Source organism: Cucurbita moschata, unplaced genomic scaffold (assembly GCF_002738365.1).
Source record: "Cucurbita moschata cultivar Rifu unplaced genomic scaffold, Cmos_1.0 Cmo_Scf00011, whole genome shotgun sequence".
Lineage (NCBI taxonomy): Eukaryota > Viridiplantae > Streptophyta > Magnoliopsida > Cucurbitales > Cucurbitaceae > Cucurbita > Cucurbita moschata.
The window spans coordinates 3,330,707-3,351,387 of record NW_019268527.1 but is presented as its reverse complement, the minus strand read 5'-3'; the positions used below and the strand labels follow the sequence as shown (position 1 = coordinate 3,351,387).

Genomic DNA, 20,681 nt, shown 5'->3' with positions numbered 1-20,681 from the left:
TAATTGATTGAGATATGTAGCAGTAATAATAAAATAAATGTTTAATTAATAAAATTACTCTTAATTTTTGTACTTGATCTTGAAAATATTATTAAAAAAATTTTAAAAATTAATAATGCCCTTTATTTTAAAAGATGTGAGATCCTACTTCGGTTGAGAGGATGGAACATCAAGAGTGTGGAAATCTACGTGAGGGAAAACATTAAGAGTGGAAATAAATCTCTCTCTAACGCGTTTTAAAATCTTGAGGGGAAGTTTAGAAGGGAAAACTCACTCTTTAAAAACCATGAGGGAAAGCCCGAAGAAAAGCCGGTTTAAATCTCTCTCTAATGCATTTTAAAACATTGAGAGGAAGTTTGAATGGGAAAACCTGCTCCCCAAAAACCATGAGGGGAAGCCCGGAAGAAAAGCCGGTCTTTAAAAACCATGAGGGGAAGCCTAGAAGAAAAGCTAGTCCTTAAAAACGGTAAGGGGAAGCCTAGAAGGAAAGCCGGTTTAAAAACTATGAGTGGAAGCCTGGAAGAAAAGCTGGTCCTTAAAAACTGTAAGGGGAAGCCTAAAAGGAAAGCCGGTTTAAAAACCATGAGTGGAAGCCTGGAAGAAAAGCTGGTCCTTAAAAACTATAAGGGGAAGCCCGAAAGGAAAGCCCGTTTAAACCATTACCAACTTTAAGTATTTTAAAAATATATTTGCATTTTTTAATCTATTAAATGCTATTTTTTAAAATTAATGATATTTTTTAAACACAAATTTAAACAATTTATTTTTTATATATATATTGATTTTTTTTTTAATTTATGGTACTTTTAATTTTTTTTGAAATTTTGATTTTTTTTTCATAAATTTAATTTAAGAATATTTTTATTAATTTAGCTTAAAATATTAAAATAAAAATGGGAAAATCGATTTCTTTTTTTTCATTTTAGCTTTCCACCCTTCGAAATGAAAATAGAAAAATATTTCATTAGATCCAGAGCTGATGTTAAAGATTATAAGTTGACTCATTATACTCTTAAATCTAAAATCAAAGATATTGATATTTCGACATTATTTCATGCAATTCTTCGAGGTCCACGAATAAAGCTTGGATTGTTGTAGTTACTAAATCTTCTAGTAGATAAACCATTGTATGTACCGTTATCTTCTAGTAGATAAACCATTGTATGTACCCTTAAATCTTTTATGATAATTATTTATTAAAAAGATTATTCCACGTCTTATTTTTAATTTTGTGACGTAATAATCTTAAATTTGAAATATTATTTATTTATTATTATTATTTTCAAGATGTGATTTGTGATTATCAATGAGAATTTCCCCCATTTTCTTTTAAATATTTTTGGTTTTTTTAAGTATTTTTTAGTTCTCTAACCTCCAAACTGTTAAATCGAAGCCCCATAAATGAAGAACAACCCACGTGATTCACGAGGATGTCCAATTCTCATTGGACATTCAAATTTATAGTCCACGTGAAAAATGAGTTAAATTTTCCTTTTTTTATTTTTTATTTTATTATTATAGAAAAACCATATCCTAAGCTCGTTATTATAACATCAATAATATCACTTTTATTAATATTAGCCTTAAGCTCATCTCTATCTTGTTTGTATTTTATTTAATAATTAATAAAATAATACTCTATTAAATAAATTTAAATGAATAAACACGTCACTCGTCATTTATATAAATATATTATAAGTCTAAAATTATAATTTGTACTTTCTTTTTTTTTTTTCAAAATTAAAATTTTAAAATATAATTAGCACAAATTTATATTTATTAAATAATTGATTTTTAAAAATTCAAAAGACATAAATTTATTAGACGAAATTTATAATTAAAAATTTAAAAACTAAAATTATAATTTAACTTATTAAAAATACTAAATTACAAATATACCCTTGAATTTGGGAATTTATTTAAAAAATATATTTATTCTCAAATTGTTTATAAATATTTTAAAATTATAAATAAATAAAATTGATAACTTAAAATGTGGTAAAAATTGATAACAGTGAGGTTGAGGCTGGTTACGATATGAAACAGATAAAAATGGACAATATCTATTAGCGGTGGGCTTAAGCAGTAATAAATGATATCAGCTCCTAATTCGACAAATTGAGCCAATTTCAATTTTGATTTGTTGGCTATTTGTTTCATAGCTCTAATTTGAGCTGCAGATCCTACTCTGGAGACGAAAATACCCACGTTAATAGCAGGTCTGGTTCCAGCATTGAATAGATCCGCAGATAAGAATATTTGTCCATCGGCCATGGAAATTACATTAGTAGGAATATAAGCTGAAACATCATAAATGATATCAGAGTTAAACATCATTAGTCTATAAAGGAGTGTATCCAAAGATCTTATATCTATTAGAGAATGAAACTAAGTATTCCTTATGAGCGTGAAAGTCTCTCACTAATAGATATGTTTTTAAACTGTGATGAGACGGAAATACTTAACGGGCTAACCGAGGAGCTCCTACCGAAGGCGTGGGCCCCACAGTGTACAATTTTTCAATTTCAGAAACTGTGGCCACAGTGCCTACCCGCCTTCTTCCTTTTCCACCTCCGACCTATAAGACTCAACTTCCCTCCCATTTCATCCCCCACGGATCTCGCTTCTATTATCTCTCTCTCTCTGGATTCACTTTCCGCATTTTCTTCCTCCCTGTTTTTTTCTTTTTTTGCTGAAATTTGTTTCAATTCTGATTGGCGAAGTCGCTTTCCATGGCGATTTGTAGAGAATTGGCGGGTGAAAAATGGGTGTTGATGACCACTGCACAAACGCCGACGAACATTGCGGTGATTAAGTATTGGGGGAAGAGGGACGAGGCCTTAATTTTGCCTGTCAATGATAGCATCAGTGTTACTCTTGATCCGAGTCATCTCTGCACTATCACCACCGTCGCTGTTAGTCCTGACTTCGAGAAGGATCGAATGTGGCTCAATCGCAAGGTAAGGTTTCTTGGAACTTCTCTTTCTTTTGCTCATTTGGTGAAATTGCATGTGATTTTGGAGATTTGTGGTTGTTGTGGAATCTGGTGCGTTCTTTGTTGTTGTGAACTTTAGTCAACGGTGATTTTGATGAAATTGATGTCGTAATCTTCTCTGTTTTGGAATGAAAATTTTGGAAGTTTCAGTTCTCCTTTGGTTCGTAATCCACGGTAGCTCTTTTGTTTGATGATATGCGTTTGATAACACTAAATCCAGGAATGGATGTGTAAGTTTACTCTTGAAAAAAGGATTCAGCGTTGGCTTAAGTCCATGAGGTTGATGCTCGGCTGAATGTGGTGGTTCCAGTAACAAAATCAATTGGAAGTTAGTTTTTGGCTTGAGAACTTCTATGGAGGAGAGATCTTATTTTGTGTTGGGCAATGGAGCTTACTACTTGCTTGGATGAATGTAGACCTCATTTCTCTACTCTTCTTGGTCCCTTTTGCCCTCTTTGATAGCGTGAATAATACTGCAGTGGACATTTTTGTGAGATCTCGCATTGGTTGGGAGGAGAACAAAACATTCTTTATAAGGGTGTGGAAACCTCTCCCTAGTAGACGCATTTTAAAAACCTTGAGGGGAAGCCCAAAGCGTACAATATCTGCTAGCGGTGAGCTTGAGCTATTACAAGTGGTATTAGAGCCAGACACCGGGAGATGTGCCATCTAGGGGCTGTCATGGACACAAGGCGGTGTGCCAACAAGGATGCTGGGTCCCGAAGGGAGGTGGATTTTGAGATCCCACATTGATTGGGGAGAAGAACAAAACATTTTTTATAAGGTTGAAGAAACCTCTCCCTAGCAGGCGCGTTTTAAAAACTTAGAGGGAAAGCCTGAAAGAGAAAGCCCAAAGCAAACAATATTTGTTAGCAGTGGGCTTGGGCAGTTACCGTTTTAGTTTCTTAATGGTGCTTGAAATTATAGAATCTGAAGTGCTCAATGATTAGAAGGCTTTAGAATGGTGTCTTCTTATGCAGAAAGTAGAACTTTAGAGGTCAAAGATACCATGGATTCTAGGAGATTACTTTTTGGCAGGTCTAGTAACTTCCCATCAGAATTCCTTTCCAGACACTTAATTGAAGGGTTTATTTTCCCGTGGGTATCTTGTTGTTGGCTGTACCAATGCCCCTTGATAGGGTCCAAACCAGAACCCGGCTAACTACCTCATATGATCGATACTGCTCGTAAAGTGGGAACGTACATTCATGTATACATTCCTAGACACAATTACCATCGTTTCCCTATCAAATTGTTGGAAATGTGATGCAATAAACTTTCACGACTTTGTTTCTGTAGTTTTTTTGCTGGTTCATGATGGGGTTTCTTTTCTGGTTAGTGTAGGAGATATCTCTTTCTGGAGCCAGGTACCAAAATTGTTTGAGGGAAATACGCAGTCGAGCTAACGACGTTGAGGATAAAGAAAAGAAGATTAAGATAGCAAAGAAAGACTGGGAAAAGTTGCATGTATATATTGATTCATACAATAATTTCCCAACTGCTGCTGGCCTGGCTTCCTCTGCTGCCGGTTTTGCTTGTCTTGGTAAAAACCTGACTTCACTCTTAATTTTGGAATTCTCTTTTCGATTGGTTTCCGGGCTTACGGTTTCGCGAACTAGAGGGGTAAGGGAGATTAAAGGAACATATAGACATGTTGTTTCGATTAGATATGTTGGAAAATTTTGAAAATGTTTGCAAAAAGGACCGAGGATCTATTTGGAACGACCTTTCAAGTGCTTATATATTTTTTAAACATTTCAAAAGTCATTCCAAACAAGCTCCTACCGTTTATCTCGATGTGTGGTTTATTTGCCATATGGTACATATCTTATGAAATATAACTAATATTACGCTGGTATCTGCAGTCTTTGCCCTGGCAAATTTAATGAACGTCAAGGAAGATCATAGCCAGTTGTCTGCTATAGCTAGGTATCCTTGTCCTTTGTCCTTCTTTTTCAAATACAATATTATGGCTGGTTTTATTGTGCCATCCTTTCTTGTTTGGGTAGAGCGCTTATGGGGTAGAGCGCTTTCGGGTCGACCGCGTAGTCATAATATAGACTTCGGATTTGTTATCTGTTATTTCAATGAGATTTCTGATGTTTAATGACATCGATTCATATATTACGAAGTAATCACGACTATTTGAATAATGTAGGCAAGGTTCAGGAAGTGCATGTCGTAGCTTATATGGTGGATTTGTGAAGTGGAACATGGGAAAAGTAAGTTTATCCATTCATATGTTTAAATTTGCAAAGTTCAGGAATGTGACTTGTTCTTCTACGCATATAATCCTGATTTCTGATATACATTATTGAGATTAGTTCTTGTGTTTTCTGATGCACCATTAAGGAAAAGGATGGAAGTGATAGTCTTGCAATTCAACTTGCTGATGAGAAGCACTGGGATGATCTTGTAATTATCATTGCTGTGGTGCGTAGCTTTCCTCTCTCTCTTATGAGCAATAACTATGCTTTGGTTTTTTAAATAAAAATAAAATGAAAAGGGAGGACAAACTGTTCTCCAATCGGCTTGGATGACACAATGACATGATTGTTCATGAAGACTTGTGTGAGATCTTACATCGACTGGAGAGGGGAACGAAACATCTTTGTAAGGGTGTGGAAACCTCTCCCTAGGAGTCGCGTTTTAAAAACTTTGAGAGGAAGCCCGAAAGGAAAAGCTCAAAGAGGACAATATCTACTAGTGGTGGGCTTGAGCTGTTACAAATGGTATCAGAGCCAGACATCGGGCGGTGTGCCAGCGAGGACGCTGAGCCCCAAAGGGGGTAGACACGGGACGGTGTGACAACGAGAAGGGGGTGAATTGTGAGATCCCACATCGACTAGAGAGCGGTGGACTTGGGCTGTTACAAATGGTATCAAAGCCAGACATCGGGCGGTGTGCCAGCGAGGACGTTGAGCCCCAAAGGGGGTAGACACGGGACGGTGTGACAACGAGAAGGGCGTGAATTGTGAGATCTCACATCGATTGGAGAGAGGAACAAGTGCCAGCAAGGATGTTGGGCTCCTGTGGATTGTGAGATCCCACATCAATTGGAGAGGGGAACGAAACATTCTTTTTAAGGGTGTGGAAACCTCTCCCTAGTAAAACCTTGAGGGGTAGTCCGAAAGAGAAAGTTCAAAAAAGACAATAATTGCTAGTAGTAGGCTTGGGCTTGGGCTTGGGCTGTTAAGGCTCGGCTGTAAAAGCCGACCTCAAATCCAAAGAACAATGTGAAATGAATTATGATAAATAATATCCAATAGTTACCATAGCTTTTCCTTCACTCTCCAGTAATCTGCAATGTAATTTTCTATCTTCCTTTCAAGGTAAGTTCGCGACAAAAGGAAACAAGCAGTACATCAGGAATGCGGGAAACCGTAGAAACAAGTTTGCTTTTACAACATAGAGCAAAGGTATCCCAATTAAAAACAAGTTTGCTTTTACTCCATATACATTTCTATTCATCTCTCTTTTCTTTAACAGGAAATTGTACCAAAGCGTGTATTAGCTATGGAAGAAGCTATTAAAAATCGCGATTTTCGGTCGTTCGCACAACTTACATGCAACGACAGCAACCAATTTCATGCAGTCTGTCTCGACACTTCTCCCCCGATATTTTATATGAATGATACATCCCACAGGCAAGCTTAATTACCGAATCGACCTATAAGATTCACATGACTTTCTCCTGCCATTTTGATTAAAAATCTTTGTTTCATTCTGACAAAGAGACAATGTTTCAGGATAATCAGCCTTGTTGAGAAATGGAACCGTTCTGAAGGAGAACCACAGGTCTGATTTCTCCCCTTTCTTGATTTATGTTGGCAGGGATTTTAAATACTGATTTGAGATAGTGTTAAAGGATCGCTAATTTAGAGAATGATCGTGGGTTTATAAGTGAGGAATACTATCTCTATTGGCATGAGGCCTTTTGGGAAAGCTCAAAGCAAAGACACTAGAGCTTAAACTCAAAGTGGACAATATCATACCATTATGGAGATGTGTGATTCTTAACATGGTATTAGAGTCACGCCCTTAACTTAGTCATATCAATAGAATCCTTAAATGTCGAACAAAGAAGTTGTGAGCCTTGAAAGTGTAGTCAAAAGTGACTCAAGTATCGAACAAAGGGTGTACTTTGTTCGAAGACTGGAGTCGAGCCTCGATTAAGTGGAGGCTGTTCGAGAGCTCCATGGGCCTCAAAGGAGACTCTATAGTGTACTTTGTTCGAGAGGAGGATTGTTGAGAGGGAGTCCCACATTGACTAATTTAGGGAATGATCATGAGTTTATAAGTGAAGAATACTATCTCCAATGGCACGAGGCCTTTTGGGGAAGCCCAAAGTAAAGCCACGAGAGCTTATGCTCAAAGTGGACAATATCATACTATTATGAAGATTCGTGATTCCTACTCTTCTCGATGATTTTTATCAGTTTCGAGTTTAGAAAATGAACCAAACTTCCAATAGGATGAATAAAAGAATGATTCTATAGAGCTCAAAAAATAGGATGAATGGAAGTGCTGAAGATTTTTCCTTATTTCAACCAAACTTTCAGGTGGCATATACTTTCGATGCCGGGCCGAATTCGGTTCTGATTGCACGTAATCGAAAAACCGCTGTATCTTTGCTTCAAAGGTTGCTATTCTACTTCCCTCCCAATGCCGAAACGGTATTAGACAGGTAATAACTGGATTTTGAGAATCAATCAATCTATAACTGTATTAATTTCAATCTTGTGCATGATAAATATTCTTTCTTCCATCAGTTATGTTCTTGGTGATAAGTCAATTCTTCAAGATGCTGGGATTAATAGTGTTGAGGATATTGAATCCCTCCCACAACCTCCAGAAATCAACAGTTCATCCCAGAAATACCAGGGAGATGTCAGTTATTTCATCTGTACCAGGCCCGGTAAAGGGCCGGTCGTGCTCCCCGAGAGTGAATCACTACTCGACCCGAAAACCGGGCTGCCAAAGAACCTCTAGGGATTGTATTAGTCCTCTGCAACCGAGTATTCTAAGGTAAACTTGTGTTTGTTCACTTTAATCCAGTTAATGTTGAGAATAATTTCAGTGTCTTAGTATTGTTTGGTTGTTTTGTTTAGGGGTGAGCTTCCATTGTCAAAGAGAGTAAAATCATGACAAAATAAATGAATTGAGATTGAATCTTCCCTTCTTTCATTGTATGCATCATCATATGTTGATATCATTAGAGGAGCCAAGGCCGATGCTAAATTTATGAAATTTTCATACGGAAAAAATTGTAGGTAGGTTTAGTCTCGGTTGGAGTGGAGAACAAAGTATTTCTTATAAGGGTGTGAAAACTTCTCTCTATAAGACGCGTTTTAAAATTGTGAGGCTAACAACGATACGTAACTGGGTCAAAACGGATTATTTGTTATCGGTGGGCTTGGGCTTGGGTTTGGACTGTTTCATCCTCCTTCCATTCAATCCCGTCATTGCCACTTACTGTCGACAATATTTTAGTTTTTTCTTCTTACAACTCCCATTTGAACTGTTCCGTGACCCTTGTTCCAAACGCACGAGGAGACAAATTCAATGATCTACGATTAGCATAAATGAACAATGGTGGACAAACTCAGGTGAAATTACCATCTTACCTCCATAGCACACAATGTGCATAGTGTTAGATGAACACGATTCTCTTTATCTACTTTGAGCATAAGCTCTCGTGACTTTGTTTTGGGCTTTTCAAAGTATTCCTCACTATTAAATCCACGATCATTCTTTAAATTAGCCGATGTGAGACTTTCATCATTCAACAAATAGATCACATACGTGAGGAGAAGAGATCAAAATGCAAATAAATAAAAATTCAAGGGTTAAATGGTTGAGTTAGAAAATTAAGTGACTTATTCTATAATTTTGTAAAATTTAGAGCTATAAAATTGTTTAATTATCAACTTACTTTTGGACAAATCCTATTTTGGCGGGATATTTATTGCCCGACTATTAAAAGGGGAATTCCGAAATACCCAAAGTAAAGGGGCCGAATAGCAATTTACCAAATTTAAAAATCTATGTATATAACAATCAATTGGATGTCTGTGAAGAACCGGACGAAGAAATGGCGGGAATATCTCGCTTGCAAGTGCATCTCCTTCATTCTACTCCTCCCGCTCTCAAGTCGACTTCGCTCCTCTCGATGTTTCCTCGCTTTTCTCGCTCTACTCCGCGTAAAATTTTCACTCCTCGTCTTCTCTGTTCGACTCCTCAGGTTCGTCTCCGTTTTTCTATCTCATTTTGCATGAAAAGTTGTGTGATGTGTTCGTATATTTGTTGTGATATAGAGTTCTTCTTCGGAGGCTGGTTCGAGTTCGAGCAGTGTTGGTGATCTTCTCGATTATCTCAATGAGTCCTGGACTCAGTTTCATTCTACAGGTATTGATTGCTTTTGTATCATCTTTTATCGCTATGTTCTTTTGCTTTTTTCTTTTTGGTGTTTCGATTCGAAGAGGAGTTCCTTGCGTATTGACTGGATAATAAATCCTAATTAGCGCTGCGGCTGCTAGTTTTTTGATTCCGTAGAGTGATTTGAATTGTTTCGAGTCGACGTGTTCGTTATTCTTATTATTGTTGTGCATTAATGATTCGTCGTTCACTTCTCACCTTAGAGGCCGAGGTTTGGAATTTTTATGGCGGAATCTTAGATACCTTCGATTCAACATTCTGGTGATAGAATTTATGATGCGGATACCTCGGTCAGTGTTTTATATCTTTTTTTTTTCTTTTTTTTTTCTCGCAGCCGAATCGAAACGGCATTTAGTTGCTGCTGGTTTTCATTTGCTAAACGAGGATGAAGAGTGGGACTTAAAAACCTGGTGGATGCTACTTTTTTACACGAAATATGTCTTGTTTGGTTGCCATTTCCGTAGGAGAAAAAGTGAGTTCTAGAATTTTTCTTCTAATTTTCAGATCTGCAAATCATTCCGCTTATTTGTCATTCAATTTATGTGGCTTAGGAAACTACAGAATAAATCTGGCTAGCCAGCCACTTGACTTGTTTTACAAGATTTTTGATCTTGGTCTACTCATCAGTTTGTAGCTTTCCTTGAGTCAAGCTATTGTGCTTTGAGAGCTCTTATTGATTCTTGTGAATCTCCTAGTGACTTGAAGAGTGAACAGGCAGTTCGAATGGTTGCTTTATTTGATAATGAAGAGGTAATAGTTTTGCTGTGTACTATATGAATGATATGCAGACCGGAAGTCTTGCATCTCTTGGATCGGTCAAAGATATTTGCATATTTACTCTCTCTGCCATATAAATTCTTTGTAATTTGATCATGTCTATTGCTATGATAAGATAGTACTGCCTATTAAGTATAAAACTGAAGATTTTAGGCACCTTTGATCACCAGAAATGCAGTCTATTTCTGTTTCCTTCAGCCATTAGAAAGATGAGTAGAAGTGAATTTTCTAGATAAGGGGATGAATGATCATCGGTCCATACGCCGGTGGTATACTTTCTGCTAGAGGGCAAAAGCAATACCTTCCAAGCGCATGAAAACCAAAAGAGATTAGAAGTTTCCCAATCATTTTTATTCCAAGTCTCTATGTTTTCTGAAGAACCAGAAGAATTATGTAGGAGACAGACAATGATGATAATTTGTAAAAGTCTAAGCCCACCACTAGCAGATATTATCTGCTTTGGCTCATTATGTATCGCCGTCAGCCTTACGATTTCAAAACACGTCTACTAGAGAGAGGTTTCCACACCTTTATAAGTAATGCTACATTTTGGTTGGAGACCCTTATAAGTAATGCTACATTTCCCTCTTCAACCGAGGTAGGATCTCACATAATTTGTTGCACCACCTAGGCAGGATATAAAATATAGAGACCCTCCAATATGGAAGTATCCTCTCAATATCTTCTAGTTTTCACTCTTATGAGAAAATGAGGGAAAACTATGAGCTTCTAAAATCAATCTTCCAACTGCTATGTCTACGTCTCACTACACTGCACTGTAATCTTAGTAAAAGAGTGCATCCCAAAGAATTATTTCTTATTTGATACTTCCAAAACTATGTTCACTTTTTACATATTAGCTTATTCTAAGGTTCCAACTCATCTAGCTCAAATTCTATATTCAATCCCAAGCATCCTTAGCAAGATGTCTGCTGCATCAAGATCTTTCAGATCTTCGGAAGGTCATTGATGAATTAAGGTTCTTTCTGCAAATAAATAATTATCATTTCTCTATTGTTCATGTCAATAATCTCTTGCTTGTCTTTAAGTAACCTAGTATGATCATTACTTGACAGCTGTTTCACACACAAACACATACATATATTAGTCGTTAACTTTTCCTATTTAGGTGGGCTCAGGTTCAATTCAGGAAGCTGGTGCACCCACCATGTTTCAGGCCATGAGGCGCATAGCCAGCTGCTTAGGCCAAGGATACGTTGGTGAAGGTGCTATTGAGCGCGCTTTTAGGCAATCATTTCTCGGTACGTTCAATTCAAAGTAGAAAAGGATTTATTTATTTTTTTTTTTTCCTTGAAAGATCAAGTACTATATATTTAACGTGCGAACTAACTCATGATAGGAAAAGTAACTGAAATAGTCGAGTAGCAAACTTAAATTAATCGAGTATATGAACTTGAAAAAGTTGGAGGTGTTCTGATTGAATTTCAAATGCTTTGCATCTCATCGAAATTTTTGCTGGTTGTAGGTGTTGCATGGTTTAATTTGAATCACCTTTACATGTTTCCTATGACTAAAAAATTACTTTCTAATACGGTTATCCTTGAGTCAGAGCGTCGATATTATTGTTGGTTCATCCACATGTAGATAAATGTAAACTGGTTGGAAAAATTACATTTTCAACAAAACGTTTGTGTACTTTATTGGGAATCACGAACCTCCACAATGGTATGATATTTGTCCACTTTGAGCATAAACTCTCGTTGGTTTTTGCTTTTGGTTTTTCCAAAATGCCTCATTCCAATGGAGATAGTATTCTTTACTTATAAAACTCATGATCATCCTCTTAATTAGTCAACGCGGGACTACTCCTCTTAATAATACTCAACATACTTGATTAGTTTACAATAAAAATTAATTTGAACACAGCATGAAGAACACCACAGGCCCGAAATGCACAAAGGAGTTGTCATAAAGCACAATGCTAACCAGCGCTATGCTACAAGCGGAGTCGCATCTTTTCTTTTCAGAGAAATAGGCAGAATTCATAACTTACCAACGCCAGGTATGTCACGGGCTTCTACTGTTTCCCAGTACTATCTATTATTTCAGTTCTTGCGCTGACTGAGTCCAGTTATGAACATTCCCTTAACCATATGCTAATTTTCATTCTACTGTTGTGAACTGTTATTAATATTGAAATTAGATATGGTTCCTTTCCGAGTACCTAAATTATAACTTTGATTGATTCCATCTAAATTTGGCATATTTTGGTAGATTTTTTGTTTTAGTTTTTTCTTTAATTATTAATATTCACAAATGCTGCGTGTGGTGATGGTAGGATTTTGTAGTGAGAAATGCCACGGGTTGTGGATCTACCATTGGTCCAATACTTGCTTCTGGAGCTTCCATCCGTACTGTGGATTGTGGTATCCCTCAACTTTCTATGCGCAGGTACAACATACATAGCTGATTCCTCCTCTTCACTGTATGCTATTGCACTCCATTTATTGAAAGGGTTTTGAAATGGTAAAAATTATTCCAAAGCATGAGTTTAATTATTTCAAATTAATTTTTATGGTTTGAATATTGCCTTTGAAAATATAAAATCAAATTTTAAATTAATTTTAAATGATTAAATACATGACAAAATTGATTTTAATCATTTCAAAATTACTTCTAAATGTTGTGATGTCATTTTGTGATCCGTAATGGGGTTGATATTCATATCATTATTAGTAGGGGGGAAAGCTCATAATACTGTTGCCTCAAATATATATTGTGAATTTTTTTTTTTTAAATGGGAAACGAAAATATCTTCGTCCAATGGAGTTAAATTCTCTTTCACATTTTGGAATAATTTTAATTCGATATTTTTGAACCATAGATTGATTAGAGTTGACAGACTGTTATCAATGATTATTTTAGGTCTTTGAATTTTTTTTTATTTTTTAAAATAAGTTTATACAGACTACTTTTACTTTTAACTTATAGATTATTAAAAAAGATATAGTTTCTAAGCCTTTTTTTATATAACTATTTGATCTTTTATTTTTGAAAATTGTGTTTGAATTTTGAAAACATTTGTAAAATGTATAATGGAGAAATTCATACCTAAAAATTATAAGCTTAATTTTTTAAAAAAATAAAATTAAACAATATTTAAATAGTTATCAAAATTTGGGTAAGAATTCAATCTTTCCTATAGACAAATTTGGAAAAGTCAGGTACACTTTTTAAAAAACTAAAAATGGTTAGTACAAGCTGCATTAATGTATTTACAGGCCCGTCTTTGAACATAATCCATGTAGGCAACTTGTTTTTGGCGGCATAACAGAAATTTGCGGGAAGGAAGATGTAGTAGACACAGCTTACAAGTGTATTTCAAGGCCTTTTATGAAACGTTTTCGAGCATTGACAGAAAGCTGAAGCTGGATGTTTGATTGGAGGGAAAGGGAAAGGGAAACAACACAACAGGTATTTACTACCCATTTATGCGTTCTCCTAACATTTACATTCGAAAACAAACATAAAATGCTACACATTTTTTAAACTAAGAAAAAAAAAATGCAAAATCCACCACCCTCCCTTTTAGGCGGAAAACAGAAACAGAAACAAATTTAAAGGTCTCATTTAACAACTTTTTTTTGTTTTAATTTTAAACCATCCATAGTTAGTAATAATTTTATCAGCTTTTTTTTTCAAAAGCTCTAGGTTTTTTTTTAAGTGGTGGCTTCTAATTACTCTTTGATTTTTTGTTTTAAAATGAGACCTTTAAAACTCAAATTTGATTAATTTTAAACCATCTATAGTAATAATTTATCATTTCCTTTCTGTTCCCTTTCTGAAAAGAAAACCGTTATAAGTGTTGCTTTTTTTATTTTCAAAAGCTCTACGTTGTTAAACGAGACATTCTAATTACTTTTTGATTTTTTTGTTTTCAAGGATGGAACAAATTTTTTTGCTTTCAATCTTTAAAAGAATTTTGTTGAGTTTTTTCATTGAACTTTGAGACAAAAAGTTTGAAAGAAAAAATGCAGTGTGATTGACATTAGTAAATATATTGAAAACAGTTTTAATGCCAGAAGAGAATTTCAATTTTGGAAAGGGAAATATGTTTGAAATCATCTTGGCTGTGTTCAATATATATACTTTTTCTTTTTCTTCCTATTTTTTTTCGAAAACGAACATCTGAAGAAAAAAAGCCACAGTTTTATTAGAAAGGATTAGGCAAGTAGGAGGCAGACTCAGAGTTTTATTATTAGAGATTTGGCAACTAGAAAATTGAAATATATTTTTAAAGCTTAATTTTTTTCGGGATACAAAAATGACAGATTATTTTTACAAATATGGATTTAAAAAATCATGACATCTAATAACCATTTAATTTTTTTTTGTTTTGAAAACAGTGATTATTTTACCATTAATTAATGAACCTAGAAAGAATTAGTATTTATATTCGTAACTTTTAAAATTATTAGCTAAATTTCAAAAGCAAAAATAAGTTGACATCAATGAACCTAAAACGTAGTATTTATATTCGGAACTTTTTAAAAACTAAAAAATAAAATCCAAGTAATTATATAGTGGGCCTAAAATTAATTAATGTTTACCAAAACTTGCTTTGTTTTTCAAAATTAATTATAGAAAACAGAGAATAAAATGATAGTTAATCACATCACAGAAATTTGTTTTATACTCAATTCAAACTAAAAAGTCGTTTTCAAAATTGAAAAACAATATGTACAAAAGGAAAAAGGATAGCCATCAAATTGGGGTTGTTTTTCAATTTAAAAATCAATCAAATGCTTGGGAAGTATAAAATCTACGCTTATCAATTATTAAATGAATCTGGTTTACGAATGTATATTTCATTCTACAGTTATTTAAAAATATATTAGTTCCTTAAGGACTCAAAAACTTCAAAACCAATCCAAGCAAAATTGCGAACCATATTTACCAACAAAGAGAGATAAAAGGAATTTGTATCTTACACTGTGGATGCTGAAAGGGATTAATGAATGAATAATCAAGCCACCTCTCAACTAGCTCCAGACGGCTGTAGAAGATGTATTAATCAGAGACCTAAACATTCAGAGTATAGGTAAGCGAGGCTCACGAATGGACCTCAAATAAATCAAGCAATTGGCGAAGACAAAGCAAAGACATCCTTTCCAAACTTCGTCAATCCATTCAGAAACTGTGGGCCTAACAGTTAATACGCTGCTTTATCCTTATATTATTCAAAATGAGAGAAACATGAAAATAATAAACTAGATTATTCTACATCATGTTTATTTTATTTAATGTACCCCATATTGTTTTAAAATTCTGTAATAATTTTCAATTCATCCCACACTATTATTGATGAATATTAAAATTAGATGATCGAGAAAATTACCAACCAAAATTCTATTGATGAAAATTAGGATAACAAAATTGTCATCTAATAAATGAAGTTTTCTTCTAATAGATTACTTTTTTTTCTCCTAGTAATTCACAAAATATTGTAGAAAACTATTATTTCAAAAGTTACAATATTATCTTAATATTTTATAAAAAATTTAAAACTACCATTTGAGTATAAACCTTTCAAAGTTTCATGTAAAAGTTGAGACCCTGAAAAAATCTCATTTTAGATAGCTACCACGGAATTCTAAATATGATAATTTTGAAATGCTCATATAGTCAAATGTAATATTGAAAATTTTGAAAAAAAAAATAATGCTATTTAAAAGAAAAGTAAATTGAAAGGTATTTTTTTTAATTTACCCTCCGCTATGTTCAGAGCAAATACCTTCGTCGAAGACCTGCTGCACATGCGAGACGAATGCTAGTTTTTCTATTAACTTTTCAACGTCATAGGGAGGCAAAAGAGATTGTATAGCTCTGCTTGTTGGTGCAACTTTCAGTCCATCGACATTCTCGATCATTCTAAAAACATGCAAGAATCATCCAATGAAACTAATTGTGGGAAGTATCCACATAAAGTTCATAAAACTAATAGGTCATTAGATTCTACCTCAGTTCTCTATGCTCGGCCCCACCATTTGAGGAAAATAAGCATTAAACGAAACGGTGTAGGCTTAGCCGATGCCCTTATAGAGACAAAGCTAATCCAAAAGCTGAAGGCAAAAAAGGATGTTAGCAAAATAAATCGAAGAAACAAAGCTGGTAAATGCTTTAAAGGTAAGGAATAAAAAATTGCAAGTAGTTAAAATGACTATACATTGGGATTTCGATCGAAAAGATGTTAGGCCGATTCCTCATATGCCTAAGAAGTCAGGAAAATCTTGATTGAAACCAATTTCTTTTTTATAGAAAGAGCACTCCAGGAGCATAAACAAGTTTAGTGGTTTCATCCCTCTATAATCAATGGGAACTTCGAAGCTGTCTGAGGCAGGAGGAACCTCATATTAGACACTGCAGCGTCTGAAAGAACAGGAAAGCTGACCAAAAAACTATTTATACCCGACTCTTGTTGTCGAATCGAAGGGGCTTGACTTGTACCTGGCTCTAAAAGAGTTTTCTCCAAGCAAGCTGGCTTTTGAGATTTTTTTTTTTTTTTTTTTTTTTTTNGTTCGAACACAAAGAATAATATGACAAAGATTTGTAGTGTGAAGTTTAGTTTCATTATTGTGATTATACTGCTAGTCGTGTCTCGTTCCGGTAAAATTTTTAGTTCTTCATTCTTTGTTTGTTTTGAATCTCTTTGAAGGTTAATATTTCAACGGAGAAGCCTTCTAAAACAATCGCATGTTAAAGTGTTCAAAAGTTTCAAACATAATGTTAAGTGTTTAAATATTATTGCAGTTGAAGTTGAAGCGATGCCACCACTGGTATTAAAGAGAAGCCTTTTAACACAAATTGCATGCAACACATCTGCTGATTGTGGAGATCATACTTGTTCATGTTCTGAAATCGGTTTATGCATCTGTTTTAAATTCGCAACCAAAGAATTGAAGCTCAACGATATGCAATTTGAAAACTTCAAAGAAGAGGATGCCAAGAATTAAGTGTTAATAAGAATACGACTATGTTTTGATTCATAGTGTGTGGGACTAAATTCTATCTATGGAATACAAGAATAATGATTAATTAGCTATATATGATATAGGTATATTTTGTTATCTTTTTGAAATTTTTTTTTTTTTTTTTTTTTTTGTGCAGATGAGATGGATTGATCTTCACTATCGTGCCCCTTCCAACTACCAGTTGACTATATACAAGCCCAAAAAATCAAAATCATGTGAGAAATAAGGGAAGATAGCAAAATAAATGGAAGGAAAGTTTAACTGTTCATCTGCAATGAAGTGAGTTTAAATGGAGAGTTATTCATGTTCATACCGAGAAAGGGGATGACGAACTTGCTCATGACGAGGAATAAAAGGCATTTCAGGCTGCTGGAAAAGATACCGAGAGGAATGCAGAAAAATGCCTGATGTGTAGTGTGCATCAAACCATTGAACTAAAAAGGCCAAATAACTCTATGGAGGGCCAGACCTTATATCTTCAGGGCAATGGGCACCTAGACAGGGAAAGAGTGGCCGAGGTTGAGATTCAGAAGAATCCTATCCGAGCAGATCCCAAAATTCGTTCACAACAGCAGGACGTAAAACTCTGTTTACCATGGTTTTTCCATCTTAACTACCTGCTAATAAACCAACAACAAAATCAGCAAACAAACTAAGTAAACAACGATTCTTAAACTTTTAAAAATCACGTCCATAAACTTTATTCAAAATTCTGTGTTCAATAAATCTTTCCTATTTGATGTTTTTTAAAATTTACAAACTTAGGATCATAACATATAATTCAATTTCATATCTAAGAGATAGATAGATTAATTTTAAAAAAATGTTAAATATGTAATGGACAAAATTAAAAGTTTGAGGACCTATAAAATACATTTTAAGGTTCATGAACTAAATAAACACAAATGAAAATTTAATGACTAAACTTGTAATTTATCCTAGATAATATAAGGATTCTCTACCTAACAGAGACCTGAACAGTAACCATCAGCATTGAATCATTAGCAAGAGAAATCGAGTGGAAATACTATGAGCTCAACATAGACCTGTGTGTGCATCTAGTATAGAAAAGGAAAGCAAATCTGCAATCGATAGACAGAAATTTTATTCAATTTTCCTTGTACAAAAAAAGTTATTATTAGAGACTTCGTCTTCAGAGAAATCAAGTGGAAAGACTATTAATCACCTTCACCACCACTACGTGCTCAATGTAGATTATGCACTGAAAGGAAAGGAAATCTACGATATAGTCGCCAATTTATGCTAGCTACCTTGTACAAAAAATAAATGTCTACTTTCCAGAAATCAAATGGAAAATCTACTTAGAACACCGCATATAAGAACTCAACGTAGTCATGCATGCGTATAGAAAACAAAAGGAAAGGAAAGGAAAAAGAACCTACAATATAATTAGAAATTTTATTCTATCCGCCTAGTACAGAAAAAGCCATTAGGGATCATGTAAGCATATCGAGAAGGAAATGAGACTCACGATATCATAAGCAATTTTATTCTATCTGGTTTTAGACATGTAATTGGAGTATTCCTCCGAGAAATCACCACCGATAGCAACAAATACCGGGTAAATAACACGATGTCAAGTGGAGTGATTCAGACAAGTAAAACAGACAGCGATCTTCGTCGAGATGAGTAAACAATAAACCACTTACTCGATAAGCGTTTGCAAGGATTCTGAAAAGCCTCACGAAGCAACCGATCAACCTGAAGAATACGTCGAATTCATTGCCAGGAATCGATCGAGTGATCAGCACCGGTCATGAACGATCGAGAGTCGGCGACCTTCCATGACTCAGGACTTTCGAGATCCTCTGCTGCAGAGTTCTCCATGATAAGAAAAAGGACTAAAACTCTATTCTCTTGGCAAAAATCGAAGCAAGAACAAAAAAGCATCGAAAACAAAGATCGCAGGTAATCGACAACTCAGATTGCATGATAAATCTCTAGGAGTTAAGGCTGACAGGATTTACGAGATCCTCTGCTGCAGAGTTCTCCATAATAAGAAAAATGACTAAAACTCTATGCTCTTGGCAGCAATCGAAGCATTAGAGAACAAAAAAGCATCGAAAACAAAGATCGCAGGTAATCGACAACTCAGATTGCATGATGAATCTCTAGGAGTCAAGGCTTCAGTGTCGGAAAGCGGTAGAACAAGAAAATTAACCGAGGGATGAAATTTGGCGCGATTGATGGCAACGGTGGATTTTCCCGTGCCATACAGATCGCAGCAAGACAAGAAGTACAAGACGTGGAGAAAAAATGCATCAAAACAAAGATCGCAGATAAATTAAGGAACTCGGATTGCATTGAATCTCTAGGAGTTAGGGTTCCGCGCTCTTAGTCCCAAACTGAACTTCGGCGGGAAACTGTTGAAAGAAGAAATAAAACATATTTTTTGGACTCCGACCTATTTATAGCGTAGGAAATGTTTGAATATTATTTATTTATTTTTAATATTTATTTAATTTTCTTTTTTCGGTACATTTTTGTCACAAGTTTTATTATCTCAATTTTCAAATATGTTCTTTTATTTTTTCAACTTTATCGAAAACATATTTTACTATTATTTTCAATAAAAATTAATATAGGCAACTTTTTGGGTTCATTTTTCTCGTAGATAAAAAATGTGTATTTAACACGTGGTCTAAACCACATGTACTAAAAAATGTTGACACTGACCTAATAGATTAGCAATTTACATTTTAAATCATTTTAAAATATATATAAAATTTAACAATTTACAAATAATATTAAAGTATTTTATAATATTTTAAGGTCATCTCAACTCTAAGTTAATGGTATTACATTTAGCTGTCAACTCAAAGGTGGTTAACCACCTCTGAACTAAATCAACTCAATATTAGTTTTTATCATATTATTGGTATAGAACACAAAAAAAAAATCACATTATAAAAATAGAATACAGAATATTATTCGTTAGAAATCACGAACTTTCACAATGATAGGATACTGTTCACTTTGAACATAAGATCTCATAACTTTATCTCTAGTTTCTCCAAAAAAACCTACGGCCTCATACCAATGAAATCAATGCTCTTAATTAGTCAGAATAGTCGACCCCTCTAATAAAGTAAATTATAGAGTCTCAATATGAAAAGATCTCTTAAATATCATAGGATCCATCGTTAAAAATGTTTTCCATGGAAATAATTATTGAAGTTTAATTAAAGACTAGTTATTTTTAAACTAAGCAAAGTGTATAAAATAAAGTATAACATCTTGGATTTGAAGGAAATTATAAAAATAAAAAAAATTAATCAAATATTAAGGAAATTGCTTCCAAAAAATTTATAAAAATTAATCAAATATTAAGGAAATTACTTCCAAAAATACTCTCAAATTTCAAATATCAAGGAAATTCAAATCTTTGATTATATCTATATATATATATATATATATATATATATATATATATATATTTTTTTTTTTTTTTTTTTTTT

At 34.3% G+C, this 20,681-nt stretch overlaps 2 protein-coding genes and 2 long non-coding RNA genes across 7 annotated transcripts; 3 read left to right on the top strand and 1 right to left on the bottom strand.

Moving 5' to 3' along the window:
* Window positions 1-2,561: 2,561 nt before the first annotated feature.
* On the top strand, window positions 2,562-8,182 carry LOC111449432 (diphosphomevalonate decarboxylase MVD2, peroxisomal-like). Its single transcript, XM_023089323.1, has 10 exons — window positions 2,562-2,960; window positions 4,340-4,538; window positions 4,861-4,924; window positions 5,154-5,217; window positions 5,348-5,428; window positions 6,328-6,414; window positions 6,485-6,642; window positions 6,745-6,793; window positions 7,558-7,682; window positions 7,768-8,182. The coding sequence occupies exons 1-10, from the start codon at window positions 2,733-2,735 to the stop codon at window positions 7,985-7,987; spliced, it is 1,275 nt and encodes a 424-aa protein (XP_022945091.1). The 5' UTR covers window positions 2,562-2,732; the 3' UTR covers window positions 7,988-8,182.
* Window positions 8,183-9,089: 907 nt separating this feature from the next.
* LOC111449906 lies at window positions 9,090-9,916 on the top strand. The gene is made up of 3 exons (XM_023089993.1): window positions 9,090-9,239; window positions 9,313-9,403; window positions 9,768-9,916. The coding sequence occupies exons 1-3, from the start codon at window positions 9,090-9,092 to the stop codon at window positions 9,914-9,916; spliced, it is 390 nt and encodes a 129-aa protein (XP_022945761.1).
* Window positions 9,917-12,100: 2,184 nt separating this feature from the next.
* LOC111449444 lies at window positions 12,101-13,731 on the top strand. Its single transcript, XR_002711622.1, has 3 exons — window positions 12,101-12,233; window positions 12,510-12,622; window positions 13,520-13,731. It is a non-coding gene; the product is annotated as an uncharacterized LOC111449444 (long non-coding RNA).
* Window positions 13,732-14,921: 1,190 nt separating this feature from the next.
* LOC111449440 lies at window positions 14,922-16,740 on the bottom strand. 4 transcript variants are annotated; one of them, XR_002711616.1, is made up of 5 exons: window positions 16,591-16,740; window positions 16,398-16,532; window positions 16,191-16,293; window positions 15,966-16,102; window positions 14,922-15,401 (listed from the first exon to the last, which is right to left on the bottom strand). It is a non-coding gene; the product is annotated as an uncharacterized LOC111449440 (long non-coding RNA). The 4 variants fall into 4 exon arrangements; XR_002711615.1 differs by having other exon boundaries at window positions 16,398-16,740; XR_002711618.1 differs by having other exon boundaries at window positions 14,922-15,253; window positions 16,398-16,740.
* Window positions 16,741-20,681: the final 3,941 nt, after the last annotated feature.

Coding starts and splice junctions, on each gene's coding strand:
- LOC111449432 (XM_023089323.1), top strand. CDS start 2,733: ATGGCGATTTGTAGAGAATTGGCGGGTGAAAAATGGGTGTTGATGACC. Junction 4,925..5,153: donor CAGTTGTCTGCTATAGCTAG/GTATCCTTGTCC, acceptor TGAATAATGTAG/GCAAGGTTCAGGAAGTGCAT. Junction 5,429..6,327: donor TTGTAATTATCATTGCTGTG/GTGCGTAGCTTT, acceptor CTTCCTTTCAAG/GTAAGTTCGCGACAAAAGGA.
- LOC111449906 (XM_023089993.1), top strand. CDS start 9,090: ATGGCGGGAATATCTCGCTTGCAAGTGCATCTCCTTCATTCTACTCCT. Junction 9,240..9,312: donor TTCTCTGTTCGACTCCTCAG/GTTCGTCTCCGT, acceptor GTTGTGATATAG/AGTTCTTCTTCGGAGGCTGG. Junction 9,404..9,767: donor GACTCAGTTTCATTCTACAG/GTATTGATTGCT, acceptor TTTTTCTCGCAG/CCGAATCGAAACGGCATTTA.